The sequence below is a fragment of the Oryctolagus cuniculus genome, chromosome 20 (genome assembly GCF_051225735.1).
Source record: "Oryctolagus cuniculus isolate XC-2025 breed Fujian yellow rabbit chromosome 20, ASM5122573v1, whole genome shotgun sequence".
Lineage (NCBI taxonomy): Eukaryota > Metazoa > Chordata > Mammalia > Lagomorpha > Leporidae > Oryctolagus > Oryctolagus cuniculus.
Genome location: NC_142886.1, coordinates 23,958,992 through 23,976,874, shown reverse-complemented (window position 1 = coordinate 23,976,874; position 17,883 = coordinate 23,958,992). Strand labels below are relative to the sequence as shown.

The 17,883-nt window shown below is 41.2% G+C and overlaps 1 protein-coding gene across 50 annotated transcripts in view; it reads left to right on the top strand.

Moving 5' to 3' along the window:
* Positions 1 to 17,883, top strand: part of NUMB (NUMB endocytic adaptor protein) — a 175,336-nt gene that overhangs the window by 136,503 nt on the left and 20,950 nt on the right. For all 50 annotated transcript variants that reach the window (XM_089322316.1, XM_070065238.2, XM_070065207.2 and 47 more), the window contains one exon: positions 15,637 to 15,711. In XM_089322316.1, the coding sequence (XP_089178442.1) occupies positions 15,637 to 15,711 (75 nt within the window). The remainder of the gene's footprint in view (positions 1 to 15,636; positions 15,712 to 17,883) is intronic.

The following is a 17,883-nucleotide window of genomic DNA, read 5'->3' as shown; positions in this document are numbered from 1 at the left end:
GCATGGGAGACCAGGAGAAGCACCTGGCTCCTGGCTTCGGATCAGCGCGGCGCACCAGCCACAGCAGCCATTGGGGAGTGAACCAATAGAAAAAGGAAGACTTTCTCTCTGTCTCTCTCTCACTATCCACTCTGCCTGTCCAAAAAAAAAAAAAATCTCTTAGAATAATATGGAGTTTTAAATCCAGTACGGTTCCTCATAAATGGTACTTTCTTAGTCTTCAAATCATGTATTGTGGGTTTTTTTTTTTTTTTTTTTTTTTTTTTTTTTTGTGACAGGCAGAGTGGACAGTGAGAGAGAGAGAGACAGAGAGAAAGGTCTTCCTTTTGCCGTTGGTTCACCCTCCAATGGCCGCCGCTGCAGCCGGCGCACCGCGCTGATCCGATGGCAGGAGCCAGGAGCCAGGTGCTTTTCCTGGTCTCCCATGGGGTGCAGGGCCCAAGCACCTGGGCCATCCTCCACTGCACTCCCTGGCCACAGCAGAGGGCTGGCCTGGAAGAGGGGCAACCGGGACAGAATCCGGCGCCCCGACTGGGACTAGAACCTGGTGTGCCGGCGCCGCTAGGCGGAGGATTAGCCTAGTGAGCCGCGGTGCCGGCCCAATCATGTATTGTTTAATTAATGGTCTAAGATAAGTAGAATAACATTAGTCAAGAAATATTTCTTACAAACACTTCTGCGTAAAACGAGGTCAATGGAAAAATCGTTAGCTTTGATTTTAAATTTCTTGAGTCATGGCCAGAAAGCCATTTCTGCTTTTTTCCCTTAACTCCTCCTGGACCTGATGACTATTGCTTCCCTATTCTTGCATCACCCGATGTGGAAGCAATCCCTCCAGAAACTTCAGCAGTAGGGAACAGATAATCTGGGTCTGTTAGAGGACCATATTAATCCATTTTAAGCTTTAAAGCATCCTAAAAGAGAAGGAAAGAAAAGAATAACAAATAGGCCGGCGCCGCAACTCACTAGGCTAATCCTCCGCCTTGCGGCGCCAGCACACCGGGTTCTAGTCCCGGTCGGGGTGCTGGATTCTGTCCCGGTTGCCCCTCTTCCAGGCCAGCTCTCTGCTGTGGCCTGGGAGTGCAGTGGAGGATGGCCCAAGTGCTTGGGCCCTGCACCCCATGGGAGACCAGGAGAAGCACCTGGCTCCTGCCATCGGATCAGTGCAGTGTGCCGGCCACAGTGGCCATTGGAGGGTGAACCAATGGCAAAGGAAGACCTTTCTCTCTCTCTCGCTCTCTGTCCACTCTGCCTGTCAAAAAAAAAAAAAAAAAAAAAAAAAAGTAAGAAATAACTTCTTCCAAACTAGCTGTATTAAGTTGCTTGTTGCCTTGGGAAATCCAATAATGCACTTGATTTTTTAGAGGCTGCTGTGCCCAGGTTGATTAGTACAGTTGGCCATACTAGGCAAATAGTTTATTACCAAGTAATTAGATTGTACTGAACATTAGGAAAGAATTGTATAATTTTTTAAATATTTTTAATTTTATTTTATTTTTACAGGCAGAGTGGACAGTGAGAGAGAGAGAGAGAGAGACAGAGAGAAAGGTCTTCCTTTTGCCGTTGGTTCACCCTCCAATGGCCACCGCGGCCAGCGCGCTGTGGCCGGCGCATTGCGCTGATCAGGAGCCAGGTGCTTCTCCTGGTCTCCCATGGGGTGCAGGGCCCAAGCACTTGGGCCATCCTCCACTGCACTCCTGGGCCACAGCATAGAGCTGGCCTGGAAGAGGAGCAACCGGGAAAGAATCCGGTGCCCCAACCAGGACTAGAACCCGGTGTGCCAGTGCCACTAGGTGGAGGATTAGCCTGTTGAGCCGTGGCGCCGTCAGAATTGTATAATTTTAATGTATCTAAGAAGCCCCCATGAGCTGAGTAATGCACATTCTCATTTTATGAGGAGAGTGACTCTATAAAATGTTCTTAGGTCACCCTGTTAGGTCTCCTTTTTTTTTTTTTTTTGATTGATTTATTCATTTGAAAGAGTTACAAAGAGAAATCTTCCATCTGCTGGTTCACTCTCAGATGGCTCCAATGGCCACGGCTGGGCCCGGCCAAAGCCAGGAGCCAGGAGCTTCTTCCAGGTCATCCACATGGATGGCAGGGGCTTGGGCCATCTTCCATTGCTTTTCCCAGTCCATTAGCAGGGAGCTGGATCAGAAGTGGAGCAGCCAGGACGTGAACCAGCACCCATATAGCATGCCAATATTGCAAGCAGCAGCTTTACCTACTATCCCACAACACCAGCCCTTAGGTCTCCTTTTAAAGCAATTTATTTATATTTGTGTTGAGCCTTATAGTTTATGATATGCTGTGAGCTACTTTCTAATTTGCTATTCACTACAGCTCAGTAAATGTTAGGGTGATTTATGAAACTGTATTTTACACATGATTAAACAGAAGTTCAGGATCACCCAACGAGTACTAAATGGCAGCACCTACACTAAAACCAAGATTTTCTGACTTGCTGCAAAATTCTTTCCCTTAGCGCGTGTTCACTAGCAAAGTGTACAAAATAACCTCCTGTAGTTGATAGGTGCTAGGTATCTTTATTACAATCATCAAACATTTCCACTTTCATGTCTGATAAGCAACTCACATGTTGTCATTCAGAAGGATTGGCCTCTACTTTCCTCTTATGTTCCTTAGTTATAATGAATAGAAAATGTCTAATGCAGAGGATACTAGTGCTCAAAGGCCTAAATACTTCCTTAAAAATGGATTGCGTGGTCTGCACACAGTTTATAAATTTGAATTAGCTGTGAATATTTTAAACATTGAGAACTTTCATGTAAAACTATGATTTAAAGAATTAGATCTGGCAAAACAGCATGCTTTCTATGTAGCAATAGTGGTTTGAGCTGAGTAGCAACTGTTCCTTTGGTTGCCTGTTCACCACAGCTCCCTGTTGGCCCTTATGCTCTGCCTGCTTCACTCATTTTGTTATCTGCCTTTACCCTCCAGGCATTTGACTTTGTGAACTCTTCTCTTGGAGTTTTGTTTTGTTTTGTAGTAACTGCTTCTAACTAAAAATCACACAAAATCTATATATTGCTTTGTTATCTGTTCTAGCAGATCCTGTTAATGTATAGCCAAATTTATTTTTCCAAGTTTTTATGCTTTTAGGCTATTAAATGGCACCATTAGAAATGGTTACTTTTTAAAAAAAGATGTATTAGGTATTTGAAAGTCAGAGTTACAGAGTGAGATGGCTGCAGCTGGGCCAAAGAAACTCTAGAGGGCTGCGGCTGGGCCAGGCTGAAGCCAGGAGCTCCTCCTTGATCTCTCACATGGGTGGCAGAGGTCCAGGTACTGGGCCATCTTCTGCTACTTTCCCAGGCCATTAGCATGGAACTGGATCTGAACTGGAACAACTGGGACACTTAAGTAGTGCCCATATAGGATGCCAACATCACAGGCAATGGCTTAACTCACTATGCCACAATGCTGGCCCCCTAGAAATGATTAAGTTTCAGAGAATGCATTTTTGAAAAGTGTGGTTTTATGTGGTTATATTGTATTCACCTAATTATTGAGTTAAAACATTTCTTGCTATTTAATGACTCCACTCTTAAGTCAGTATATTCATATCTACATTCTATTTTATATTTCCTGAATGTTCTCCTCTGTGACAAATTATACTCAATACTTATCTTCATTCTGGGTTCTTTTCTTTAAAAGTGGGGACATATCTGCTGCCTTTTTCCTTTTTTCTTGATTTTTAAATTCCTGTACCTGCCCTTGTGTAAATTTGCCTTCTCTTGTGTTTTATTAAGTGCATCTTCTCAGGATTTGGTTTATTTTTCCTTTTAAAGTGCATTATTACAAATTCCTTGGGCGGGGGTGGGGGGAGGTACCAAAAAGATAACTCCAAGGGTAACCAGAAGATTTCCATTCTTTTTTTTTTTTTTTTTTTTTTTTTTGACAGGCAGAGAGACAGAGACACAGAGAGAGGTCTTCCTTCTGTGGGTTCACCCCCCAAATGGCCGCTACAGCCAGTGCGCTGTGCTGATCCAAAGCCAGGAGCCAGGTGCTTCTCCTGGTCTCCCATTCGGGTGCAGGGCCCAAGCACTTGGGCCATCCTCGGCTGCACTCCCGGGCCATAGCAGAGAGCTGGACTGGAAGAGGAGCAACAGGGACAGAATCTGGTGCTCTGACTGGGACTAGAACCCGGTGTGCCGCAGTCGCAGGTGGAGGATTAGCCTATTGAGCCACAGCGCCGGCCCTTTTTTTTTTTTTTTTAAGATTTATTTATTTACTTGAAAGAGTTACACAGAGAGAGGAGAGGCAGAAAGAGAGAGAGAGGTCTTCCATCCAATGGTTCACTCCCCAGATCTGCAATGGCTGGAACTGCGCCAATCCGAAGCCAGGAGCCAGGAGCTTCTTCTGGGTCTCCCATGTGGGTGCAGGGGCCCAAGGACTTGGGCTACCTTCTACTGCTTTCCCAGGCCATAGCAGAGAGCTGGATCGGAAGTGGAGCAGCCGGGACTCAAACCAGCACCCATATGGGATGCTGGCACTGCAGCCGGTGGCTTTACCTGCTATGTCATAACACTAGCCCCTCAGCAACATTTGACATAGCCCAACCTTCTCTTTAAAAAGCTGTGGTTCATTTAGAGTTCAGGAATCATAGTTTCCTTGTTTCCCCTTTTATCAATGTCTATTTCTCAGTCTTTGGGCCTTTTTTTTTTTTAACTTATACTCTCCCTTGATGATCTTATCCAGTGTCATGGCTTTAAATATCATCTATGTGCTGATGGTGGAATTTATGTCTCCAGATCTGTCTCCTGAACTCCAAAGTGGTATTTCCACCTCAGAACAATACAGGAGTCAAAGGCACAGACTCAAGCCAGATTACCTTACCTGCCTTTAATCCTGGCCTAGGTACTTCCTAGCTTTGTAACTGATACCTACTTCGTCTAATTATTGTAAAGATTAAATGAGCAACCACAAGCAAAGTACACAAAATAACCTCCTGTAGTTGATAGGTGCTAGGTATCATTATTATAATCATTAAACGTTTCCACTTTCATATCTGATATGCAACTCACACTTTCACATGTTGCAAACCACCAAATTCTTTTTTTTTTTTTTTTTTGCCAGGCAGAGTTAGACAGTGAGAGAGACAGAGTGCGAGTTATAGACAGTGAGAGAGAGAAAGGTCTTCCTTCTGTTGGTTCACTCCCTTAATGGCCACTATGGCTGGTGCTATGCCAATCCGAAGCCAAGAGCCACGTGCTTCCTCCCAGTCTCCCATGCAGGTGCAGGGACCCAAGCACTTGGGCCATCCTCTGCTGCCCTCCAGGTCCACAGCAGAGAGCTGGACTGGAAGAGAAGCAACCGGGGCTAGTACCCCGCACCCCAACTAGGACTAGAACCTGGGGGTGCCAGCGCTGCAGGCGGGGAATTAACCTAATGGGCCACGGCACCAGCCGCAAACCAAATTCTTGATCCTTCTCCCCTAGTTTGGTCTCCCGTAGTTTTCTCCATCTCAATTCACAGTAACTCTGTCTCTGTGTTCTAGTTTGAAGTCCTGGCTGACCTTGACTCCTCTCTTTCTTTTATACCCTACAGTTCAGTCTATTAATACCTTCTTTCTGTTTCAGCATTCAAGAACCTAATCAGCTGTCGTTACTGGCCTGGCTTGCAGCAACTCTTCTCACCTAAATCATCACAGTAGCATCCTACTTCCGTTGTTGCCTCCCACCATCTTTTCTCAAAATATCACCCTGAGTGGTCCTTTTGAAACAGAGGTCCAATTATACTGCTCCACTGCAACAAATCCTCCTGACCTATTCAAAGTAAAAACCAAAATCTTTTGGGCCTTGTAGACCACTGTATATTAATTTCCTCTGTCTTTTTTTTTTTTTCCTCTATTATATCATCCTACTCTCCCTGTCCCTCCTCCTGTTCCTGCCATACTAGTTTTCTTGTTGTTGCTTTTTGCTATTCCTGGAACACACCAGGTGTGATTCCACCCCATGGCCTTTACACTGGCTATAACCTGTAGTGTGGAATTTACCTCTCTTTCCCTTTGTTCAGAAACCCTGTCTCAGTGAGGCATTTATTGCACTTCATGCACATACGTTCCTTGTTCCATCTCGTAGCTTCATTTTTCACTGATAGGGCTCATCACCACTTGTCATACCATACATTTGCTTATTTGTTTAATTCTTTTTCACTAAAATGTAAGTTCTGGAGACAGGAATGTTCACTGTTCAATCTTCAATGATTGCAATAGTTTGTGATCCATAGTATGTGCTCCAAAATATTTGAGCTAGTGGTTGATTGAATAAGTGAATTAATTACAAATGTACTACCCTCACATTTACCCTGTAGTACAAGGAATCAGTCTTAAAGATGGCAGCAAAATTGTATAACTATTACAGGTACTAGGGGAACAGAAAAAGAATGAATGTGAAAGAATGTGGTGAAGGTTTTTAGGAGATGATACAATGATACCTAAGGCTGAGCCTTAAAACTGTGAGTTCCACTTAAACTAGAGGAGAAACAGATATCAGACAGAAGAAATAGCACTACCAAAGGCATTTGGGGTAAGAGAGAACATGCTTTCTCATTCATTCATTCATTCCAGGAATGTAGAGAAGGATAGAAATTGAGATCTAAGTATCTGGCATGGATGACCAAAGGGATGGTAGAATTACTCATTGTGCAAAGGGGTATAATGAACTGTATTTTAGACAGACTGAAGTTGGGATGCCTATAGGATTTTCGTTTCAACTGTTAAATGTACTTGAAATGTGAACCTAGGATTAGAATAATCCCTCCCCTCCAACTAAAGTATTTTGGCAAAGTAGAAGAGTTAAATTGCCTCCAAAATCTCTCCTTTGTTGTGTGGTTCATGACCTGCCAACGTCCTTATTTTTGTTAAGTGCCCCTTTCATTTAAGAAAGTGCAAGAAATAGTGTACCTCAGTGTTGCTGTACTTGTAATGAATAAGCTATTAGAGTTAATGCCAGGCTCAAATATCTTTTTTTATTATTTTTTTATTAAATTTTTAAGGTAAACAGATTTCATGTATTTCATATATACAGATTTAGGATCATGGGTGATACTTCCCACCCCACCTTCCCTCCCACCCATGGTCTCATCCTTCCTCCTCCTTCTCTTATTCCCTCCCTCAATTTTTACAATGATCTACTGACCTACTTTCAGTTTACTTTATACTCACAAGATTAACACTGCAGTAAGTAAAGAATTCAACTAGTAAGAAGAAAAAAAAAAGTTGTTCCTCAACAGTAGAGATAAGAGCTGTAAACAGTCATCAACTCTCAAAATGTCAGTTCACTGCTGTATATTACATTTTTGAGTACTCTATTAGTTACCACAGACCAGGGAAAACATGACATTTGTCTTTTTGAGACTGGCTTATTTCACTAAGTAAAATGATTTCCAGTTGCATCCATTTTGTTGCAAAAGACAGGATTTCAATTTTTTACAGCTGAGTAGTATACCACACTATATGTATATTTCTTTTCCCACATTTTCTTTATCCAGTCATCAGTTGATGGACACATCTAGGTTGGTTCCATATCTTAGCTATTGTGAATTCAGCTGCAGTAAACATGAGGGTACAGATACCTTTCATGTACCTTTCATTTCTTTGGGTAGATTTCCAGGAGTGGGATTGCTGGGTCATATGGTGTATCTATTTTCAGCTTTATGCAGTATCTCCATACTGTCTTCCACAATGGCTATACTAGTTTACATTCCTACCAACAGTGGATTAGGATACCTTTTCCCCCACATCCTTGCCAGCAGTTATTGTTTGCTGATTTCTATATGAGAGCCATTCTAACTGGGGTGAGGTGAAGCTTCATTGTAGTTTTTTCCAAGATTTATTTATTTATTTGAAAGGCAAAATTACAGAGAGGCAGAAGCAGAGAGAGAAAAAGAGGTCTTCCATCCTCTGGGTCAACCCCCAATGGCTGCAATGGCTGGAGCTGGGCTGATCCAAAGCCAAGAGCCAGGAACTTTTAGGTCTTCCATGCAGGTTCCAGGGGTCCAAGGACTTGCTGGACCATCTTCTACTGCTTTCCCAGGCCATAGCAGAGAGCTGGATCAGAAGTGGAGCAGCTAAGACTCGAACCGACATCCCAGTCTGCCAGCACCGAAGGCAGCAGCTTTACCTGCAATGCCACAGTGCTGTTTCCCCCTCATTGTAGCTTTGATTTGCATTTCCCTGATGGCTAGTGATCCTGAGCATTTTTTTCATGTGTTTGTTGGCCATTTGGATTTCCTCTTTTGAAAAATGCCTGTTCAAGTCTTTTGCCCATTTCTTAACTGGGTTGTTTGTTGTTGAGTTTCTTGAGCTCTTTATCAGACTCAAATCTTGAGAAAGTTATGTTTCTGCCTTTTACTGCTTTGTTCATGGGGGAATGTTCACTGTACCTTGGAATTATAAGATAAAAATAGGGGGCCGGCGCCATGGCGCAGTAGGTTAATCCTCCACCTGCAGCACCAGCATCCCGTATGGGTGCCAGTTCTAGTCTCGGCTGCTCCTCTTCCAATTAGCTCTCTGCTGTGGCCTGGGGAAACAGTAGAAGATGGCCCAAGTGCTTGGGCCCCTGCACCCACATGGGAGACCAGGAAGAAGCTCCTGGCTTCAGATTGGCATAGCTCTAGCTGTTGTGGCCATTTGGGGAGTGAACCAATGGAAGGAAGACCTTTCACTCTTTCTCTCACTGTCTGTAATTCTACCTCTCAAATAAATAAATAAAATCTTTAAAAAAAAAAAAAGATAAAAATGTTCACCATTCTGGTCAGAAACTCAAATATCAAATTAAAGACTTTAAGGCCTTTCTCCTCAAATTAAGAAAAAATAACGAAGCCAAGTTTCCTGTGATTAAAAAAAGTCTCTTGTGCATTTATAAAAGGTATACTCATGGTTGCCTGGTTAATATATCATTATTAATGTGTAATGAGTGGGTTGTCTCTATACAGGTGTGACAAAGAGACTGACCAGCAATCCATTACACATTAGGCACACTTGAAAACCTTTTTAGTTTATAGTTGAAAAAACTTGGCACATAGGCCGGCGCCGCGGCTCACTAGGCTAATCCTCCGCCTAGCGGCGCCGGCACACCGGGTTCTAGTCCCGGTCGGGGCGCCGGATTCTGTCCCGGTTGCCCCTCTTCCAGGCCAGCCCTCTGCTGTGGCCAGGGAGTGCAGTGGAGGATGGCCCAGGTGCTTGGGCCCTGCACCCCATGGGAGACCAGGAGAAGCACCTGGCTCCTGGCTCCTGCCATCGGATCAGCGCGGTGCGCCGGCTGCAGCGGCGGCCATTGGAGGGTGAACCAACGGCAAAGGAAGACCTTTCTCTCTGTCTCTCTCTCTCTCACTGTCCACTCTGCCTGTCAAAAAAAAAAAAAAAAAAAAAAAAAAGAAAGAAAGAAAAAGAAAAAACTTGGCACAACAGAATTGCAAATCACTGTTATCCAGTAATAGTAACTTTCTCTGTCCCTCTGCCCAAATTGGTCTGTTTGCTGCTGTTGTGTCTTCACATTCCATAGCTTTGCCAAATTATGCTTCCATGTGATTTTGTGGCATTACTTTGCTTTGACTTATATTAGGATATCTGTTAATCTTTTTGCTCTTACCTATCCCATGCGCAGCAGAGCTATCTTGCCTTTAAGTATCACTTCTGGTTATGTAGATTAATAGCATGCTTTTGGGAATCATAGAATTTTTGAGTTGGACAACACCCAAGATGTGAGTCACAATTTTAACAGGTAGGATATAAATACATTTGTCAAAAAGGGAGAGGATGCAGGGAAGAATTCAGGGACACCATTCCAAACAGGTCTAATAGTTCAGTTTAACAAACTGTCTTTCCAAAAATATTTAGTTAAGGATCACTTTCCAGAGATTATGATGATTTATATCAGAAGCTAGCAAGTGATGGCCCATTATTTATTTTTGTAAATTGAGTTTTATTAGAATGAAGCCATGACCATTTAGCTATTTTTATGCTGCAGTGACAGAATTGAGTAGTTGCAATAAAGATTACATGGCCCACAAAGCCTAAAATATTTTCTATTTGCCCTGTTATCACATTTTCCGATCCCTGATTTGAACAATTAAAAACTCATTTCTCTCCAGGATAATATCATTATGTAAAATGAAAGAGAAACATAAGGATCTTTCAGTCTACCAAGAATATCATCAATGTGTTATCTTTATCCTTTCCAGTTTATTTTTAAAAAGTGATTTCTACTAAAAAATGCTCTGGAAATAGATGGCAGTCCTTTGATGTAATTGGTTATTTCAATTGCCTTTTACTTTTATATTTACTAGAAACTGATCTTTTAGTATGCTGAGCCTAAGTTACTGTTTATGTGTCGTTTCTGCAACCATTTTGTGTTCTTTCATGGGGTTTTTTTTCATGTTAAGATTTCCTGTGCATTTCCCTTACTTGCAGTAGAAGTGTCCTGATTTAGTAATTTGTAATAGATCCACTACCTGCTATCACTTTTTCTAAAATTAGAGCCTGTTTGCTCTGTTGGTTTAGTATCTACCCTTAATAAAAGATGTCTAAAGCAGATGTTAACTTTTAAATTCTTTTTTTTTTTTTCTTTTTTTTTTTTTTTTTTTTGACAGGCAGAGTGGACAGTGAGAGAGAGAGACAGAGAGAAAGGTCTTCCTTTGCCGTTGGTTCACCCTCCAATGGCCGCCGCGGCCGGCGCGCTGCGGCCGGCGCACCGCGCTGATCCGATGGCAGGAGCCAGGAGCCAGGTGCTTTTCCTGGTCTCCCATGGGGTGCAGGGCCCAAGCACCTGGGCCATCCTCCACTGCACTCCCTGGCCACAGCAGAGGGCTGGCCTGGAAGAGGGGCAACCGGGACAGAATCCGGCGCCCCAACTTTTAAATTCTAAGCTGAATATTTGGAGAGTAGTGTGTTTACTTGAAAGTGATACTTTGATTTGTCAGTTTTCACTTGGAGGTTATTGTGGTTTTCTTCCTGCTCAAGATTGCACCAGCTTCTGAGTTAATAAAGTTCTGTCCATGTCAGATCCATCTTCTTTCCTTGAAGAATAAGCAGCTTAGTCTTTGTCGTAAAACTCATTTTCATGACAGTGACAGTAGTCGTGTTAATTCTACCTGTATCCCTGAAATAAATATGAAGTATTGGATTCTTAATGTTTCATATTTATACTATTGGTACCACGTTTTTATTAGTGCCTAAAGGATGGAGTTTATTTTTTATGAGGTATTTGGGCTACTAAAATGTATGTAATATCTACATTTCTTTTTTTTTTTAAAGATTTATTTTATTTAGTTGAAAGATAGAGTTACTGAGAGAGGTAGAGACAGAAAGAGAGGTCTTCCATCCGCTGGTTCTCTCCCCAGATGGCCACAATGGCTGGAACTGCACCGACCCGAAGCCAGGAGCCAGGAGCTTCTTCCGGGTCTCCCAAGTGGGTGCAGGGGTCCAAGGACTTGGGCACTCTTCCACTGCTTTCCCAGGCCATAGCAGAGAACTGGATTGGAAGTGGAACAGCCGGGACTAGAACCAGCACCCATATGGGATGCCGGCACTTCAGGCCAGGGCTTTAACCCACTGCACCACAGTGCCAGCCCCCGTAATGTATACATTTCATACTTCCTCTGAGTTATATTTTCTTTTTTGGTCCCTTGGTTAGGTAACTTTGACCTGATCTCCTAGGATGTTTAAGTGATAAGTTTTAGAACAGAAGCAAAAAACTTTTGATCTTCTATTGAATTTCATCTTTTCTTAAAAGTGCACAGGAATCTTAGTTTATATTATCAGAATGAATGAAAAACTTTGAAGTTTACAAGTACTACAGAAGGTTTGCTATTGTAGAATTTGTGAGAAATCTGTACTTAATTTCAACTACAAGAATCTTGGCGCATTAGTATCTCATTACCTGATTAAAGTAACTTTAAGGTAGCAAAGCAGACTTATATATAAGAAATTATACCCAAATGAATAAGCAGATACCAAAAGAATTCATATTATCTGTTTTCTTTCTCTGTTTGGAGAGATGAGAGGCCATGAAATTTGATAAATATAATTCCTAACTGATATATTAGTATAATACCATCAAATTTATTGTAAAGGTATATTAAAAAGCACAGATGTTTTCATAACTATGTAATTGGATAGAGACTGTGTTTTATTTCCCTGAATAAGGAGACTAACTGGATAATAGTCCCATTCTAAAATGACCTATCATTTTTCCTCACCTTCAGTCTTCTAATCTTGAAGTTGTCTTCTCTGTAGCCTCAGATGCTGAACACTATAGGCCACACTTACACCATGAGCAACTGATAAAACTGCAAATGTAATTGTTTAACACACGATTTTTAGTGCCACATGGCAGTCTTCTGTGTTACTGGTTACCATTCCCATCCCTTACCACAGATATTTAGCAGGTTTCTTCTTTCAGCAAATACTCCTTGAGCTCCTACTGTGTTCCAGGCATTGTTCAAGCTCCAGGGGTACACAGCAATGGACAATATAGTTAGGAAAAAAACCCTACCTTCATGGAGGATAACTTCCAGAAAAATATTAAATGTTACATAAAGTATTGATGAAATATGGGCAGTAGCTATTGTCAAAGTTTGGTTTGAACAGCCCCAGTGTGATACCTGTTTCTGGATTTTAGTAGTGCTACCTTTCACTTTCTTTCTTTTTTTTTTTTTTGTTTAAGATGTATTTTATTTATATGAAAGACAAAGTTACAAAGGGAGAGAGAGAGGGAGAGACAGAAAGAGCTACACAAAGGGACCTACACAAGTGAGCACTTGAATTTACCGTCACAACTTCTATTACTCAACCCTGTCCTCATTGGTAAATCCCGTGGACACTTTAAAAAAAAAAAAGATTTATTTATTTTGAATGTCAGAGTTACAGAGACAGACAAGGACACACACACACACACACACACATACACACAGGGTTCACTCCCTAGATGGCTGCAACAACCAGTGCTGGGCCAGGCTGAAGGAGACAGGAGCTTTTATCCGAGTCTCCCACATGGGCGGCAGGGGCCCAAACACTTGTACCATCTTCCATACTTTACCCAGGCCATTAACAGGGGGCTGGACTGGAAGTGGAGCAGCTATGACACAAAGTGGCATCCATATAGGATGCCAATATTGCAGGCAATGTAGTTAACTACCACACCACAAAGCAGGCCCCCAGTGGGCACTTTTTACATCTTTGCTTAACTTGATCATTAATCACCACATACCATTTGATATTGGAAACCACTCACTCCTTTTTGAAACTCTTCTCCCTTAGTTTCAGTGACATTACTCTATCTCAATTCTACTGTCTCTGTACATATTCCTTTTCTGATAGTTCAAGGAATTACTCATGTTTTCCCAATGCCTTATAATTGGTGTTCTCCAGTGTCCTTGGCCCTCTTATTACTCTAATCATTTGTGTCTCCCAAATCTAAAATTCCATCTTAGAATTCTCTACAAGCTTCAAACGTATATATCCAATTGCCTGTTGAACATCTCCAGTTGGATATTCATGCACACCTTAAACTTGGCTTGAAATCCATTAATCCTGTCAAACTTGCTTTTGCATCTCATCTTCTTTTCTCTATCTTGTTTGATAGTACCCTCTGTCAACCAGCCTGAGCTGCTGTGGGTATTTGGGAAATGAACCAGCAGATGGAAGATCTTTTTCTGACTGTCCATCTCTGCCTTTCAGATGATGAAAAATGAATAAATGTTTTAAAATGCTCATCTGTTTAATTATGCTTAAATTCCTTCAGTAGCTTCTATTTACTTATTTTTATTTATTTGAAAGGCAAAGGGTCAGACAGATATCCCATCCGCTGATTCACTCCCCAAATGCCCACAACAGCTGGGACTGAGCCAGGCTGATGCAGGGACCTAGGAACTCTATCCAGTTCTCTCACCTAGGTAGCAGGTACCCATCTACTTGAGCCATCATCTGCTGTCTCCCAGAGTACACATTAGCAGAAAGCTAGAATCAGGGCAGAGCTGGGATATGAACTCAGGTATTCCAGTATAGAATGCTGGCATCCCAAGTGGCATCTTAACCACCACACCAAATGCCAACCCCACCTTCATTCACTTCTAATTGCCCACAGAATGAAGATCCAATTCCTTGGCAGATATACAATGCCCTCCATGTCCAGGCCTTTCCTTCCTCTTTTCTCTCATTGTGCCTTGCTCACCCAGCCTACTTTGAAGCTATACTGAAATATTTATAGAGCCTCAGACTTGTAGTGTCATTTGCCTCTGTATCTTCCACTGTTTCTTCTTCCTGACTTTTCTACTACCTCTGCCATTCCCTTTCCTCCCTGACGACATGTAGAGCATCAAGAAGAATGATTTCAGATTCAGTTATATCTTTTTCTTGGTATAACCGTCCTTGATTGCATAAACAGATTTGACTATGTCCCTTTTTGGAGTCATTATACCTTGTTTTCAGCTCTAGTCCAGCACTTACTACTGTGTTTATCTTTTGTCTATTTGAGTAAAACCTTTCAGTGGACTATGAGCTCTTCTAGTATTTCCTCTGGTGAGCACTTTATCAAGCATGTGGTGGTGGCAGAGATGAGGAGCCTAGCCGGAGTGGACCACAACAGTTAATTTAAACAAGGCCACCTTCCCATATCAAGGATTACCAGACTTAGACACACACAGAGGAGAATGGTAGCTAGTTCTGTTATTCTTTATAATCATGTCTAGAAACTGCTGCTCCAACCTGCACCAAATTTCTTTTGATGTATACTCTTTATAAAAGCCTGATTCCTATTCTCAACTTTCATTCTGCTTTTGTTTTATTTTGCTTTTATCTTTGGAGCAATTAAGAAAAGGCATTGTTCGGTTAGTGCTACATTCCACACAGGAGAAAATCTGCATCAGCTTGTGTGCCAAAAGAGGTCTATTGTGTGCCAGAAGAATCTTTTCTCAGCCAGGAAAAAGAAAATTCATGTTATAAGAAGTTATTTTTTCAGTAGTTTTATAATCCTCTTATGTTTTCAAAATGTCTTCATGAATTTAGTTTCAAATTAAAAACTAAACCAGTTCTGTGTTAATCTTGAGAGGAGAAATAATAATTTTTTGAAGATTTTTAATGAAATAATGTGGATTTCTTCTGTTTCCAACATGAACATTTCAGAGATCCTGCTGTATACACTGGGGTCAGACAGTAGAAGAATGGTCGTCATTTCCATTTAGACTTCTCCATTACTTCCTACTCCAGATACATTTGTAGAAGCTACTTGTGGTGTAACTCCTTATGTGTTTAGTATTTTTCTGACTCTTGGTTTTATTGGTTGATTTTTTTTAAATGGGTGCAGAATCTAGCTATGAATTCTTGGCCTTTTATGGAATGCAGTATCTTGGTTTAATTCCGTCTGTCCTTTCTCTTTTACTTAATGTTATCATTTTATGTTATAGTTCTAAAATAATGGCTTTGGTTTTTTTTCTGAATGTTTTTGCAGTTTGTTTTGAGTATCTGGCTTTAGGCACACCTTCTGAATTTGGACTCCATGCTGTACTTGTGACTTTTGGAAGGCAAAAGTCAGTATTTTTTTGTATAGGATGACTTTTTTTAAAAGTATTCTTTATGTGTGTCTCTTCCCCTTCCTCCTTTTCTCTTAAAAGACTGGAAAGAAAGCAGTTAAAGCAGTCCTGTGGGTATCAGCAGATGGACTCAGAGTTGTGGATGAAAAAACTAAGGTAAGATTTTTAGAAGTTTAAATGTGACTGCTCATAAGATTTTTTAATCCCTAAATATCAAATATGAGACTATTAAGTTTTTTGTAGCCACTCTGTATCTTTCAGCTTTGTCCAAAGTACAATCTTCTGAGAAACTACTTAACATTCAGGAAAGCAATTTAGTTACTCATGTACTTTATGAAAAATAGAATTCTCTCAACATACTATTCTGTATGCCATAGTATGTTTAATGTACTAAGCATTAGTACTTCAAGTTAAAATTTGAGTTCCATTTCTGTTCTTACATAGTAAAAGAAAATTTCACTCCCCACAAATGTAAAAGATGAAGGGCCTTGTTCTACAATTTAAAATAAATTTTAATAAAAGATGATGGGCTACAACTGAAATTTGTTGTCTTTAAGAAGTGGTACGTGAACTAATTAACAGGCTGTTTAACTAAAAACACAGTGTAAGTTAAAAGGCTATTTGGTTAACATTTAATTAGAATCCAAACAATATCTTAAATCATAGGTAGCATTTTGCATTTGAGAAAAAGTGCTCCTAAATGGCTAAATAAGAACAGAAACACAGACTGTGCTCCTAAAGAGCATAAGGTATTATGTAAGTACATTAACCATTAATTAAAACTTCATTATAGATCAAAAGTCAAGAAAAAGTTTAACAAGTAGACAGTTTTTTAAAAAGAAAATTCAAATGTCACTGAACAGGGGAGGGGGAGAAAGCCTGGTAGGCAGCTAAAGAAGTTTTGATAGACATCTTGCATGGTAAATTTTAAGTGGTTTAATATAGCTACATTTTTAGTCCTTTGGCCTCCCCTTGAAGGACTAAAGATAGATTTATTTATTTATTTGAAAGTCAGAGTCCTGGAGGAGGAAGAAGGTCTTCCATCCGCTGGTTCACTCCCCAGTTGGCCTCAATGGCCAGGGCTGGACCAGGCCAAAGCCAGGAACCAGGAGCTTCTTCCTGGTCTCCCATGTGGGTAGCAAGTGCCTAAACACTTGGGCTATCTTCTGCTGCTTTTCCCAGGCCATTAGCAGGGAGCTGGATCGGAAGTGAAGCAGCTGGGACAAGGAACTAACACCCAAATGGAATGCTGGCATCACAGGCTACAGCTTTACCTGCTATGCCACAACACTGGCCCCAAAGGCTTTGTTTTTTGAAGTTCAAGAAAAACAGTAGTCTTAAATTTTAGTGAGTTACTGTAGAAAATAGTGTTCATTTTAATTAGCTTATTTTTAAGAACTTGTATAGTTTTCTTTAGTGTTTAATATAAAGTTTGTTGGGGCCAGCATTGTGGTGCAACAGGTTAAACCACCTGTAATAGGATGAAGTGCTGGCACCCCCATATGGGTACCGGTTGAGTCCCAGCTGCTCCACTTCTGATCGAGTTCTCTGCTAATGTATCTGGGAAAACAGCAGAGGATGGCCCAAGTCCTTGGATTCCTGCACCCATATGGGAGACCTGGATGAAGCTCCTGGCTGCTGTCTTCAGCCTGGCCCAGCCCTGGCCATTGCAGCCATGTGGGAAGTAAACCAGCAGATGGAAGATCTCTCAATCTCTCTACCACTTCCCTCTCTCTCTCTCTCTGTAACTCTGCCTTTCAAATTAATAAAATAAATCTTAAAAATGTATGTGTGTATTTGTTGTACTTGGAGGCTATGTTCAAATATTTAATGGTTTTATACAATTGTTGGAAAGGATGTTGTCCCCTGGTAGCTTCTTACAGCACTGACATTCATTAATTTAGTTCCACATTGAGTGACAGGAAATAGTGCCTTGCATCCTTGTCCCATCCTCCCACCTTTATGTAAGTATTTGCTGTAAGAAGGAACTAATACAATATGGGGTCAGTGTTTGTGATAAGGCCATTGCAGTAATCTGCACAAATTTACCTTTTGAGATCCTTAACCTTTGACCAAGAAGCTTGTGAAATTACATTGCTGTCCCACCTTCCCATCCATGACCTTCTTGGTTCTGATAGTGCTTCTACTCAAGAGTATAGTTACTCTTGGATAGTTTCTTAGAAATAGATACACGTTAGTTGAATTGTGGGTAGAAAATGTGGTTGAGTTGTGGATGGAAGATGAAATTTGTATTACTAAAAAAAAATAAAAACTATTTAGAAAAAGTATCTTCAGCATGTTTCACTCTAGCAATGGCTGAAAAACTCC